General features: G+C 37.5%; 1 protein-coding gene across 6 annotated transcripts in view; it reads right to left on the bottom strand.

The window, feature by feature from the left end:
• LOC109504732 (uncharacterized) overlaps positions 1-14,198 on the bottom strand; it is a 50,998-nt gene extending 36,800 nt beyond the window's left edge. For 2 of the 6 annotated variants that reach the window (XM_073248199.1, XM_073248202.1), the window contains exons 1-2: positions 13,916-14,196; positions 12,925-13,160 (exon numbers count right to left, since the gene is read on the bottom strand). In XM_073248199.1, the coding sequence (XP_073104300.1) occupies positions 12,925-13,160; positions 13,916-14,032 (353 nt within the window). In that variant the 5' untranslated portion in view covers positions 14,033-14,196. Of the gene's footprint in view, positions 1-12,924; positions 13,161-13,915 lie in introns of all 6 variants that reach the window. The other 4 variants (XR_012136548.1, XM_073248200.1, XM_010911706.4 and 1 more) reach the window with 4 other exon arrangements.
• Between the last annotated feature and the right edge of the window lie 1,096 nt (positions 14,199-15,294).

Here is a 15,294-nt window from a genome sequence, read left to right as displayed (position 1 = left end):
GCTTCTAATGCTACAAAATGCTTGAAATGGTGAAAGAAATTGCAGTTTAAATAGCAGATCAAATTGGAGAGAAAAAGAAGAAAATCAATCGGCAGATCAAAGAGAAAAGAACAGAAGAGAGGATCCGAAATTTGCAAGAAAAAGCCTGAGATCAACGAAAAATCCAAAAAGAAAAAGAGAGAGGATCCACAATACACCAGAGAGAGTGTGAAAGAGAAAAGCAAGATCTTTCAAGGAGAGAATTCTTCACGCCTATTGTTTCAACCTTGATCTAGAGATCATTTCAAAGCTTTCAAGAGATCTTCAATCAACAATCAACCTCTTCTCAAGCATTCAAGTGTTCATCCACTTTGAGAAAATCCGAAAAAGGGTTCTTCATTTGAGTAAAGCTTTATTGTTATATTCGCTCATTTAAAGGAGCTGTTATTGTATTAATCTGTGCTCAAAATTTTCTAACTCTTGTGAGTTTTTGTTCTTGTTTTTGGAGGATTTCCAAAACAAGGAAAGGTTGATCCGAACCTGAAATCGGAGTGTTTTGGGTTTACTTGTACCCGGGAAACAAGTGATCTAGCTTGGGATAGCTAGTGTCGGAGTTTCCGACGTTTTGTATTCGGGTTGAATACAAAGGATAGTGGATTAAAATTCCCAAGTAGGATCTTGGGGAGTGGATGTAGGTGCAAGGTTAGCACCGAACCACTATAAATCCTTGTGTTTGTGGTGTGCTTTATCGCTTCACTTTATTTCTTTATTATATTCTTGCATTCCTGCTTTAGGTAATTAATATTGAATTAAAGTCTTTGTTTTGATCTTCATAAGTAATCTGTTGGGCTTAAAATTTTTTAGAAATCCAATTCACCCCCCCTCTTGGGTTGCATAGCTGGGCAACAAGTGGTATCAGAGCCGGTGCTCTAGCCCTTCTTTGATCTAATAATCAAAGAGCCAAAGATCTATGGCAACCCATGTTGGTACTTCTCTAGCCGAGGGGCAATCAACAAACCGACCTCCACTTTTCAATGGGTCTAATTACACCTATTGGAAAGCTCGGATGAAGATTTTCATACAAGCACTCGACTATGATATGTGGAGTATCATAGTGGATGGTCCTCACACACCCACCAAGATTATAGATGGTGAGGAATCAACCAAACCCGAGAAAGAATGGGATGAGGTTGACAAGAAATTGGCACAATTAAATGCCAAAGCCATGAATGTTCTTTATTGTGCACTAGATGCTAGTGAATTCAATCGCATTTCTACTTGTGCATCTGCTAAAGAAATATGGGATAGGTTAGAAGTCACCCATGAGGGAACAAATCAAGTAAAAGAGTCTAAAATAAACATGCTTGTACATAAATATGAATTGTTCAAAATAGAGCATGATGAGTCCATAACTGCTATGTTTACTCGTTTTACTGATATAATCAATGGTTTAAAGAGTCTTGGCAAATCTTATACTAACAGTGAACTTGTAAGGAAGATTCTCAGGTCACTGCCAAGAACTTGGGAAGCCAAGGTGACTGCCATCCAAGAAGCAAAGGACTTGAACACGCTACCTCTAGAAGAGCTTCTTGGATCCTTGATGACTCATGAACTTAGCATGAAGCAACATCAAGAGGATGAAGTCAAAAAGAAAAGAATCATTGCCCTCAAATCCACAACTTCGCCTGATTATGAAACGGATGACTCTGAAGATGAAGATCAGGATGAAGAGATAGCTCTCATCACCCGGAAATTTAAGAAGTTTCTAAGAAAAAGGAAACAGGGGATGAGAAAAAAATTCACAAAAGGGGATCAAAGCAAAGAAAAGGAGAAAGATCAACCCCCTATATGCTACGAGTACAAGAAGCCAGGACATTTCAGATCCGAATGTCCACAATTGAAGAAAGGTCCAAAGAAGTTCAAAAAGAAGGCAATGATGGCGACCTGGAGTGCGAGTGATGACTCAAGCTCCGACGAGGAAACCTCAACAGAACAAGCCAACCTTTGCCTGATGGCACATGAAAATGAGGTAACTTCTGAATCCACTAGTGAATTTACTTTTGAAGAATTGCATGAAGCATTCTATGATTCAATTGATGAATTAAAGAAACTAGGGAAGAAAAACAAAGAGCTGAAATTGAAAAATCAGTCCTTAGTGAAACAAGCTGAAAATCTTTCAATTGAAAAATTCACCTTGATTCAAGAAAATCAAAACTTAAAGGATGAAATGAACAAGCTGAAATCTATAGTAGATAAGTACACCTTAAGTTCAAACAAACTAAATATGATCCTTGAAAATCAGAAAGCTATATATGATAAGGCTGGACTTGGTTATAAACCCCTGAAGAAACAAAAATTTCTGAAGGATATTTATGTAAATTATTCAAGTAACAAGTCTACAAATATTACTTGTTTTAAATGTGGAAGAATAGGACATAAATCATACACATGTCTTATTAACAAATATGCAAACACAAAGAAAATATGGGTTCCAAAAGGAACCATTCTGACTAACCTGAAAGGACCCAAGAAAGCTTGGGTACCTAAGACAGAAACGTGACCTTTGCTTGCAGGTGTGTCTAGCATCCCAAGAAGGAAACAGGAAATGGTATCTTGACAGCGGATGCTCGAGACACATGACTGGTGATGAATCACAATTTATCACGCTTGATGCTAAGGATGGAGGGATGGTCACCTTTGGAGATAATGGCAAAGGAAAGATCATCGGGATAGGTAACATTGGTATCACTCCCTCCAAATACATTGAGAATGTTTTATTAGTTAAAGGTTTAAAGCATAACTTACTTAGCATTAGTCAATTCTGTGATAAAGGGTATAAAGTAAGTTTTGAATCATCTGTTTGCATTGTGACGAGTCCTATTAACGATGGCATTAAATTTATAGGACATAGGCATGGCAATGTTTATATGGTAGACTTGAATGATTTAACAAAATTAGACATGCAATGCCTAGTTTCCTTAAATGCTAAAATAAATGAGACTAGTTGGCTGTGGCATCGTAGACTTGCACACATTAGCATGCATTCTCTCTCAAAATTAATTAAAAAGGATTTAGTTCTCGGTTTGCCAAAACTGAATTTTGAAAAGGATAGAATTTGTGATGCATGCCAATTAGGTAAACAAACTAGAGTATCATTTAAATCCAAAAACACTGTTTCAACTTCTAGACCTTTAGAGCTCTTACATATGGATTTGTTTGGACCAACTAGAACCACTAGTCTAGGAGGAAAACGATATGGATTTGTAATAATAGATGATTACTCTCGTTTTACTTGGATTTTCTTTTTGGCTCACAAAAATGAAACTTTTCATATTTTCACTAAATTTCATCGAAAAGTCTCTAATGAAAAAGAGTTTTCAATTCAAAATATTAGAAGTGATCATGGAACTGAATTTGAAAATCAAGATTTTGAAAATTTTTGTGATGAAAATGGAATTGGCCATAACTTCTCTGCTCCTAGGACACCCCAACAAAATGGGGTAGTTGAAAGGAAAAACAGAACCTTAGAAGAAATGGCCCGTACCATGCTTTGTGAAAGCAACCTTTCAAGATATTTTTGGGCGGAAGCTATTAACACAGCATGTTACATTTTAAATCGTGCTTTAATTAGACAATTTTTAAAGAAAACCCCCTATGAACTTTGAAAAGGAAGAAAACCAAATATTGCATATTTTCATGTTTTTGGTTGCCGATGTTTTGTATTAAATAATGAAAAAGAAAAACTTGGTAAATTTGATGCAAAATCAGATGAAGCAATCTTTCTAGGTTACTCCTCCACTAGTAAAACATTTAGAGTGTTCAACAAAAGAACTTTAGTAGTTGAGGAGTCCATACATGTTATTTTTGATGAATCTAACGATCTTCCTTCAAGGAAGAATGAGGGTGTTGATGATGCAGAGCCACTAATAGAAGGTATGAAGGAGATCACTATGAAAGACTCAGCAACTCCAAAAGACAAGGATCAAGAAGACGAACAAAATGAAAGAGGTGAAGAAATTCAAGAACAACCTCAAGGTACAAATGACTTACCCAAGGAATGGAGGTATGTTCACAACCACCCTAAGGAGTTAATTATCGATGATCCTATGCATGGGGTAAAAACACGTTCTTCACTTAGAGATGTACTTAATCATTGTGCTTTTGTATCTCAACTTGAACCTAAAACTTTTGAAGAGGCTGAAAATGATCAAAACTGGATTAATGCTATGCAAGAGGAACTTAATCAATTTGAAAGAAATAATGTTTGGACCTTAGTATCAAGATCTAAAGATTACTCAATAATTGGAACAAAATGGGTCTTTAGAAACAAATTAGATGAGCATGGAAATGTAATTAGAAATAAAGCAAGACTGGTTGCTAAGGGATATAATCAAGAAGAAGGAATTGATTTTGATGAAACCTTTGCACCTGTTGCTAGATTAGAAGCTATTAGACTTCTACTTGCATATGCTTGCTTTATGAAATTCAAATTATTTCAAATGGATGTTAAAAGTGCATTTTTAAATGGATATATTTCTGAAGAAATATATGTAGAACAACCCCCTGGATTTGAAAATCATGCTTTTCCCAATCATATCTTTAGATTAAATAAAGCTTTATATGGATTAAAACAAGCACCTAGAGCATGGTATGAAAGGCTAAGCAAATTTCTACTAAATAATGGGTTCTCAAGAGGCAATGTAGATACAACCCTATTTATTAAAAGAAACCAAAATGATATGCTAATTATACAAATTTATGTTGATGACATAATTTTTGGGTCTACTAATGAATCCCTTTGTCAAGACTTCGCTAAGCTTATGCAGGGAGAGTTCGAGATGAGCATGATGGGAGAACTCACCTTCTTCCTCGGACTCCAAATTAAACAATCAAAAGAGGGAATCTCCATCACCCAAAGCAAGTACACCAAGGAACTACTCAAAAGATTTGGAATGGAGAACTGCAAACCAATTAGCACACCAATGAGTCCCTCAAGTAAGCTTGACAAGGATGATGAAGGTAAAAGCGTAGACTTAAAATACTACAGAGGTATAATTGGCTCATTATTGTATTTAACTGCAAGTAGGCCTGATATCATGTTTAGTGTTTGCTTATGTGCTAGATATCAAACTAATCCTAAAGAATCTCATTTGAATGCTGTTAAAAGAATCCTTAGATACTTAAATGGTACACAAACTATAGGGTTATGGTACTCTAAGGACTCACAAATTAATTTATTAGGATATTCAGATGCTGATTTTGCTGGATGTAAATTAGATAGAAAAAGCACAAGTGGAACTTGCCAATTTCTTGGAGTAAACCTAATCTCATGGTTTAGCAAGAAACAAAATTCGGTGGCACTGTCTACGGCTGAGGCCGAATACATTGCAGCCGGAAGTTGTTGTGCTCAAATCTTGTGGATTAAGCAATAACTCGAAGATTTTGGAATCAAACTTAATGAAACACCAATAAGATGTGACAACACAAGTGCCATAAATCTATCTAAAAATCCAATTCAACACTCAAGATCTAAACATATTGAAATAAGACATCATTTTATAAGAGAACATGTTCAAAACAAAAATGTAATTCTTGAATATGTTTGCACTGAAAATCAATTAGCTGATATCTTTACAAAGGCCCTTAGTGAGGATAGATTCTGTGAAATTAGGAGAAATCTAGGAATTCTAGATCCATTTGCCTAAAATTTCTCAATTTCCAAAGAATTGATTAGAGCTCAATTTTCAACATCTATCCTGGTCCCAAAAGCTCAGATTTATCACTCTAAAAGCTTATCATTGAGCAAAATTCCTTCTCCCAAAATTTCGAATTTTTCTGGAATTTATTTGTATTTTTCCTGAATTTCTGAACTTCATGAGTCGACCCCCATGAGTCGACTCAATGGCAAACTTGTAAATCCCACAAACTTTCAACGGGTTCATTGTTTTTATAAGGGTTACTGTTTGTGAGACGACTCATCTTCCCATCGTTCTTCTTCCAAAAGCCGTCTTTCCAACTCTTTTTTGCTCCAAATCCAAGGATTTATCTCGAGGCAATTCTCCCTCCTCTCCACCAAAAATCGCCTCCTTGGAAAAGAGATTTCTCGTGCTTTCTCGCATTGCTTGGCGCGGTTGGAACGTGCCCTAGCACTTCACCGAACTTCCTAAATCCACTTCTTTTCTCCACCAAAATCCTTCTTTACTCTCTTGTGATCCCTCCTCTCAATTCAAGTCTTCTTGTCTGCTACTTTATTGGATATGGCTCCAAAGATGAAACTTTCCCAAAGAAGGAAATCAATCCGTGAGCCTGAGGAAATTGTCCGAAAGAAAAGACATGCTCAGTCTTCCAGTGTTCCCGATCCAGTTTCAGTACCTGCTCAAGGTCCCTCTCAATCCTCCATAAGCCCCAGTGTAAATCCTCTTTCTGATAGAAAAGTAGAAACCGGGAAAAACATAGATTTTCGGTTCTTTGAGAAAGAAGGCTTTACTTTTGCAAGTAAGATCAAAAATCAAGGATGGGAACTCTACTGCTCCCTTAAAGAAGTCACCTATGTTGATCTAGTTAGAGAGTTCTACCAGAACCTAAATTATGGAAATGGGTCAGTAACTTCAACTGTAAAGGGAATTGATATATGCTTGGATTCTAGGATATTAGGAGATATACTTCAGTTGCCTAGTGAAGGTTACTCATATATGGAACTCCCAATTAAAGAAGAAGGGATCAGAATTATCTTAGGAGAAGCTTTTTCAGGAAGTTTAAACAAATTGGAAGCAAAGCTATTATCCATTGAGATGAGGGTCCTGCATCAGATTGTAACAAAACTCTTCTTTCCTAGGAGTGGTAGGCATGATCTACTATCTGGCAGAGATGTATGTGTCATGTTTCATATCATCACTCAGACCCCCCTAAACTTCCCTGCACTTATGATAGAGGCCATGAGGGAAACTTTGAATAGATCCAAGGCACACTTGCCTTATGGTATGGCCCTTACTAGAGTATTTAGGAGGTTTGGAGTTAGCTGTGAGGGGGAGGCACCTACCAAACTCTCACATGTGGACACTTTCAACCAACACAGCCTACACCGAATGGGAATTACAAAGACTGTTGGTGGTTGGATCAAGGGCTCTGAAGAAAGAACTGAGGATAGAGCTGAAACAAGAGCTGAAGACAGAACTGAAGGCAGAGTAGAAGAAGAAGGTCCATCTTCTCCTGTACATGACTTCAGGGCAGCTTCACCAGATACCCAATTCATTCCTGATACTGAGGCTGGCCCTTCAGAGTTTACTAGGATGCCCACACCAGTGCATCAGCCAGAGAGCAGAGCACCTCATTCAGAGTTCAGACTGGCTGACGATCAGATCGAGCATATTTCACAGCGTGTGGCTTCTTTGCTGTCTAGCCAGTGGAGTAGTACTTCTTTTGCACCTGGAGCTACCTCTTCTGATCAGACCATTACTCCCCACATCTCCACTGTGTTTCAGATGATATCAGAACAGTCCATCAGGATACAGCAGCTTGAGGACACAGTCTGGAGACTGACTGGCAGAGTTCTTGACTTGCAGGGGCAAGTCCTTGCTTTGGCCCATCCCAAACCACAGGAGTCAATCATTGAGGTCACAGACCTCACTGCAGAGGCTGGCAGGCTCAGAGGAGCACTAGAAGGTGGATATGAATTACTGAGGAAAGAGATCCGAGGATCGAGTGAGCATGCTACCACCCAGTTCACTGCTCTACTTCAATCTGTTTCCAGAGCACTGAACGTACTTGATTCTATTAGACTCACCTTTTCTGTTCAGTCCCTAGCATCTCAGCGTTCTCAGCCACCCAGTTCATCTCGTTCTCCTGCTCGTGCCAGAGGCAGACGGGGTAGAGGACGCACTTCTGATCCATCATCTCCTCACCCTATCTCTGATGACTCCGATCATTGACTTATCTTGATCTTTACTAGATCCTAGGTGTTAGTATTTTGTTCTAGGATCTATACCTTGGGGCCATGTATTGACAATTAGCTGGTTGAATTTTATTTTTAAGAACTATGTATTGAAACAATTATGATATTAATGGAATCATCTTTTACCTATATTTCTACCTCTTTGTAATGATCATATTTTGGTTATAATTTTCTTCTTGTTGAAATATTGTCTTCTCCTTGTTGTTGTTTGCTGTTGATAATTGCTATATTAAGGGGGAGCAAACATCTGTGAAAAATTCTAAAGGGGAAGAAATTAAAAAATATTTCAGAAAAAGAAAAGGAAGAGTTAACTATGTTTGATGATGTCAAAAAAGAAGAGAAATTAAACAAAAACAAAAATTGAAATTAAACAAAAAGCAAAACCCTAAATTATGAGAAAAAGGGAGAGAAATTAAACAAAAACAAGAATTGGAAGATTAAACCAAACTTGAGAAATTAAACAAAAATTGGAAGATTAAAAAAATATTGGGAAACAAATATTGGAGAAATTAAACAAAACTTTGAGAAATTTGGTATCGAAATTTGGTATCAGACAGAAATTAAACAAAAAGCCATCCATCAAAAGCAAAATCATAAGTACAATGCAAATAAGTATTTTTTTATATGCTCTGATATATTTCAAAATTCAAACTTGCTCTGATACATCTTTTGAAATTTTATTCACCTTGATACATCTTAAGAAATTTGTTTTACTCTGATACACCCTACAATTTCTTTTAACTTGCTCTGATACATGATAAAATTTGATCTGATACAGTGTGAAAGTTTCTCTGATATATTATAACATTTGCTCTAATACAGTGTGAAATTTTCTCTGACATTTGCTCTAATACAGTGTGAAATTTTCTCTGATATATTATAAAATTTTCTTGCTCTGATACATTATAAAATCTTTTCTAATATCATTGTAAAAATTATTTTTCTTGCTCTGATACATTGCAAAATTTATTTCTCTTCTCTTACTCTGATATATCTTAAACTCAAAATGATCTAATACCCTTTTCAAATCTTTAAGAAAAAGGACAAACTATTTTTGCATTTATATTACATGCCAAAAGAATCATACTCTTTTCAAGCATATACACCTATAATGGATTCTTTTGAAATTAATGCTTTAACATAAATATTTTTGTTCAAATGTTTTGTCATCATCAAAAAGGGGGAGATTGTTGCTCCTAGATTGATTTTGATGATTACAAAGCAGATTGAAGGGATACAAATAATTTTAAAATGAAAAAGTCCTTATGCTCTTCAAGGGCAAAATCGTAATTTCACTAAAATCCTGATTTGATAGTACCATTTGGTAGAACAAATGATTTGAAATCTATTGGTGAAAATTTCATTGTGTTTGGACTTATATTTTTGATGTTATGAAGGTTTGAAGTGCATGAGTCGACTCATGAGTCAACTCATGGCACTGTGAGCTGATTGGCACGCAAAAATTCTCCTTGGCACGCTAGTTTTCTGGCTTGGCACGACCTGTGAGTCGACTCATGAGTCGACCCACAAGGCATGAGTCGACTCATGAGTCGACCCCTGCTAATTTGAGCCAAGAATTTCCAGAAACGCATTCTCTGGTTTTTGCAACAGAGGTCGACTCATGAGTCGACCCCCGAAGCATGAGTCGACTCATGAGTCGACCCCTGCGACGGGAAATGTCAGCAACGGCTATTTTTTTGCCCGTTTTAATTGCCATTTATGCTTCCTAAAAATCCTCTAACGGCTCTTTATCTACCTAAATTGTTTTCTCTTGCTTCTAATGCTACAAAATGCTTGAAATGGTGAAAGAAATTGCAGTTTAAATAGCAGATCAAATTGGAGAGAAAAAGAAGAAGATCAATCGGCAGATCAAAGAGAGAAGAACAGAAGAGAGGATCCGAAATTTGCAAGAAAAAGCCTGAGATCAACGAAAAATCCAAAAAGAAAAAGAGAGAGAATCCACAATACACCAGAGAGAGTGTGAAAGAGAAAAGCAAGATCTTTCAAGGAGAGAATTCTTCACGCCTATTGTTTCAACCTTGATCTAGAGATCGTTTCAAAGCTTTCAAGAGATCTTCAATCAACAATCAACCTCTTCTCAAGCATTCAAGCGTTCATCCACTTTGAGAAAATCCGAAAAAGGGGTTCTTCATTTGAGTAAAGCTTTTATTGTTATATTCGCTCATTTAAAGGAGCTGTTATTGTATTAATCTGTGCTCAAAATTTTCTAACTCTTTGTGAGTTTTTGTTCTTGTTTTTGGAGGATTTCCAAAACAAGGAAAGGTTGATCCGAACCTGAAATCGGAGTGTTTTGGGTTTACTTGTACCCGGAAAACAAGTGATCTAGCTTGGGATAGCTAGTGTCGGAGTTTCCGACGTTTTGTATTCGGGTTGAATACAAAGGATAGTGGATTAAAATTCCCAAGTAGGATCTTGGGGAGTGGATGTAGGTGCAAGGTTAGCACCGAACCACTATAAATCCTTGTGTTTGTGGTGTGCTTTATCGCTTCACTTTATTTCTTTATTATATTCTTGCATTCCTGCTTTAGGTAATTAATATTGAATTAAAGTCTTTGTTTTGATCTTCATAAGTAATCTGTTGGGCTTAAAATTTTTTAGAAACCCAATTCACCCCCCCTCTTGGGTTGCATAGCTGGGCAACAAACATGGAGCAGTTATAGAGGGGCTCTTTACTTCATTGACCTATAAAATCTCAAGGCATGTTGAGAATCAAAAATCAAGATCAAGCACAGATGGTGTCTATTACTTTAAAAGCGAAGCATCAAACTAGAGGTTGGCACTAGACTTTAAAAAATATATTTATTGATAAATGTGACAGATCCCAGATAAAGATTGGTTTATTTGAGCTATTAATTAAATAAGTGATACATTTATAGGACATGAATCGCAGTTCCTCACAATTACTCCAATCACATAATGTACTCATTTTGATGGATATCACCTCAAATTGAGATCAACACCTGCCCCCCATTATCCCACATGAAATTGAAATATTTATCTACAATCCAGCATCCACAAAACATCCAACTGGATCTGCACCTTCTCTTATGCTTTGGATGATGGATTGTGCTAGCTTGAAGCCTCTGCCTCTACTAATAAACTTACAACAAATGGATTTGGGAGATATAAGTCTACAAGAGGAACTCCCAATGGTTTGTAAAGAGCAACATTGGGAAGGTAAGACTTCAACTAATTCAAAGGTTTTAAAAAAACAAAGCACAACATAGGAAGACCTAGCATAACCTCCTCAAGAGATTTAGCAATTTTTATTTTCAATTATCTCATCCTAGTGATATATGGATAAAAATTAAGAGGCAATGAAATGTTGATAGAGCATAACTTTGATGATGTTTTGCAAGAAAGATGGATACTTCAAATCACATGTTGTATCTATATCGCATCCATATCGGATGCCGATGCTTGTTCAATACTCCTAGGATGTGTCCGACGCTTGCACGAAGCATCCTACTTTTCAAAATTAAAAAAAATAATAATAATTCCCAGATACACTTTAGATACTTTCAATACCTCCAAAAATGAGGGGGAGGATCAATTTTGTAATCTATTGATATTACTATTTAAATATAAAGGATGGGCTATGTTATTTTGATAGCCTTCTATGCTTTAACAGATGCTCTCTTTTTTTTTTTTTGTATACATCCAAATATATTTGTGTATAAGCATAAAATACATGCATACATACATATAAACATATTCCTTGACATATTGTATCCTATGTTTCAATATTTGTCATATTGGTGGATCCATATCATGTCATATTGGTTTCCCTTATCCGTATTCATGCTTCATAGGTGGCTAAGATGCTACATGTTTCAGTGGCATCAAATACTACATAGGTCGAGCCTGACTATCTTAAAAAATGAAACTGAAACAACTTAACAATTTTTGATAAAAATCATAGGATACATGATTGTTAAGGAAAAAGTTCAGAAGGATAGAGAATCACAGAGCCCCTGGATTCCTCGAAGAAATTATAAGGATTGAGTGGCTTTCACACCCAAGTAAAAATTTCCTATAGGTCCCAAAATTTCAAAACAATCAAAAAGATCGGCAAACACCCCCTGAATTCCAAGAAGACATTATAAAAATACATGATTATTTAGACGAAGGATCAGAAGACAGAGAATTACATGCTCCCTAGACTCCTAGAAGAAATTATAAGGATTGAATGGCTTTCGTAGCCAGGTAATGACTTCCTATAGGTCCCAAAATTATAAAAGGAACTCAGAGAGTAAAAAAGACTACGAGAAGGAAATGATTACACTGAAATTGGAATGTCTTGCTGTCATGACTAGAGGTAAAGAGTACCACAAACAAAGGCAATCCACATTTATCTGCAGGACCCTCTCTCTCTCTCTCTCTCTCTGTCTGTCCCCCTTCTAATGTGGGTATTTTTCAGATGAAAAGGTGAATGGCACTTTTCTGATGTATACAGAGTTGATCAAACTACAATCAGAGGCTATTTTACAATGATGAAAGGCGTTCAAAACACCTGGATACACTAGGTACTAATCCAAATAATTTTCACAAATACTTCATAATGGAGAATGAACATTCAGTGTAGTTTGCAAATAAGGCCACCTAAACCCCAAAATGAAGCCCATACATCAAACCATTTACAAATACTGATTATTGCATATTTAAATCTATTCCTGACCAAGATACCCATTAATTTATGAAGCAAACAGCCAGACTACTAAAATGAATAATGACAGAAAGTACATAAGATACAACGCTAAACCTAGGCAAGATACTCATGATTGAAAACCCTTTGCTTTCTGTTCATTTTATTAAGTACAGTGGCCACCATGTCACAATGCACAACAAGGAAATATAGAAATCCACTGCTCTCTCTTCTCACTATGCTTATGAAGAAAAGGTTCATTATGCCTATGAAGAAAAGGTACATTATGTTACAATGATTGCAAGAGAGAGACTGGAAAGCTGTGTACCTATCATAGTCTCGGTTACGATGACGGTCATGATCATTGGATCTATCCCGGCCACGATCACTTCTGTCTCTGTGGTCTCTGTGATCACGATCCTTATCCCTATCTCTATCTCTATCCCGACCCCTATTCTTGTCCCTATCTCTATCTCTGTCTCGATCCCTATCCCTGTCATGCTCCCTATTTCTATCCCTTTCTCTGCTTTTTGAGGACGCCCTTTCAGGTTCCTGAAATTCATTCTGCAAACATGGTATGGTGTTAGTCAAGCTTCATCAAAACACAAGCTTGATGAATTCCAACCAATCATCGACGACTTAAGATTAAACAACTTTTTTATATATATATAAAAGCTACAACAGAATGCAACAAATCATGATCTCCGCCCTATATTTTAAACCTGGTTGCTGCATAAGAAAATTCTACAGCATAAGAAAATTGGCTTCCAATTTTTTTTGCGAGAAAAAGCAGGTAAAATCAAAACAAATAATCTCCGGAAAATCATAGAAGCTCCAATATTCTCACGATTTCAATTCAGAATATCTACAGCTTCCCTCCCAAACAAAAAAAAAAAAAAAATCTGGTTCAACTTCTTCCCTTAAAATCAGCAACATAGCATGACGATTAAAAACAAACAAAAGTATAGCTTCCATTAACGCAATCAGAGGAAGACAAAAAATCCCCAAAAAAAAAAAAAGATTTCCATAGACAGAAAAAAAATTACTGCTGCTACTGAATTTCGTGTAAAAAAACTTTAATCTTTAACAAATCCACTGGAGGAAACCAAAAACGCCTAGCCGCAAGACAATTCCAGCCAAAACCTTTAATATTTGCAACTCAATTTCAAGCAACCATTGTACAACACCAAACAAGAAAGCAAATAAAACAAAAGACATATTTTCCAACCAAATCAAATCTTTTTCGTTCACAGAGACGAACAGAAGGCTACAGAAGAGCCATGAAATTGAGAAAAAGAGGGATCGGAGGCGAGAGAAACCTGCGATCGAGAATCACCGAAGTCGTCGAAGCCGCTGCTCCTCGGCGGAGGAGACGCGCCTCCGTAGCCGGTGTACCCGTCGTCGTAGCCTTCGTATCTTTCCCCGTAGTCCGGCATCTTGGATCCTTCTCTCCTGCCCCTCTATCTCTCAGGTTCTACGGCGAGGCTTCCCAGTCCTATTTATTTCTCCACCCGTCCTTGCTTCGGGTCGCCCACAAAAAGTTCTAGGGCAGGGAACTGGTGCAGAGCTCGCCGCCTTAAATCGGACGCGAAGGATGGCAACGGCGGATGAGGTAATGGAGGGGTGGGCGTGGAAAAATCTTAAACTTTGGAGGATATTTTGGTCAGATAAACTAGGAATGTTTAAGAAGCCCGACCGTTTATGAAAGTCAAAAAAGGGACCGGCCGTGGTCAGCAGCTTGCAAATGAATAGGAACCGAACCATGGTATCTCTCCGGCAAAAAACCATGATATCCAAGGGGTGCAACAGGGTCAGATTCGGATTGGATGTATACTGTATCCGCATCCAAGCATCTCAAGATCGGATTTGAATTTTGATCAATCAAGATGGGCATGCTTCGAACTTACATCCAAAATTAGCAATCAGATTAGAACTGGAATTTCCGTCCTTTTAAAATTCCATTTAACACATGATTTTAGTAGGCCAATAAAGCAAAGGTTAACAATTTTTAACATGGAGAGGGCTCTTAGAAAATAGCCTTTCATATATCATAGTGGATTTATGAAAGATTACGGTACAAAAAGAGATCATGTGAAAAATAAATAATTATTTTTTGATAAAAATTTTAATTACTTTCGAACCATACTTAAATTTTTCTTTTACATTTAGTACCAAGTGTTGGCTGGTGTTGGTGCAAAAATCTGCTTGCGCCGGAGAAGCTGGAGTCGGGGAAGTCGCGGTCGCCGTCGGGACCTGCAAGGGAAGTTTAAACCGGAGGTGGGGTTGCTCCGGCAAGACCCTCCGACGCTCAAATCAGTTCTCTGCCTCAACAAGAATGGAGCTCTCGAACGGAGAATTTAGCAGAGTTTTGAGATAAGAAATGAGCTTATAGAATAACGTATCTGGGTCCCCCTTTTATAGACGGAGGAGGTAACGGATTGATGGCGACGTTTGTAACCGTCTGGTAGTGGGCCGTCCGTAGTCAGGGGGACTTTATTGCGAAGGGTAGTGGAGCGAAATCGTGGCTATCGCCGTAGCTCGCCACGTGGAATCAGTTGCGAGGAGTGGAGCAGCGTCCGTTGTCGTGACTTGCCAACGGATGGAAGAATCGTGCGGTATCCGTTGCAGGAGGTGGAGCAGGATCGTGGCCGTTGGCATTGCCAGGTTCAGGCTTTGCCAGCAGCGGGGGTAAGCTGAG

Source organism: Elaeis guineensis, chromosome 13 (assembly GCF_000442705.2).
Source record: "Elaeis guineensis isolate ETL-2024a chromosome 13, EG11, whole genome shotgun sequence".
NCBI lineage: Eukaryota > Viridiplantae > Streptophyta > Magnoliopsida > Arecales > Arecaceae > Elaeis > Elaeis guineensis.
The sequence above is the reverse complement of the archived record's forward strand: the minus strand, read 5'-3'. Positions and strand labels throughout refer to the sequence as shown.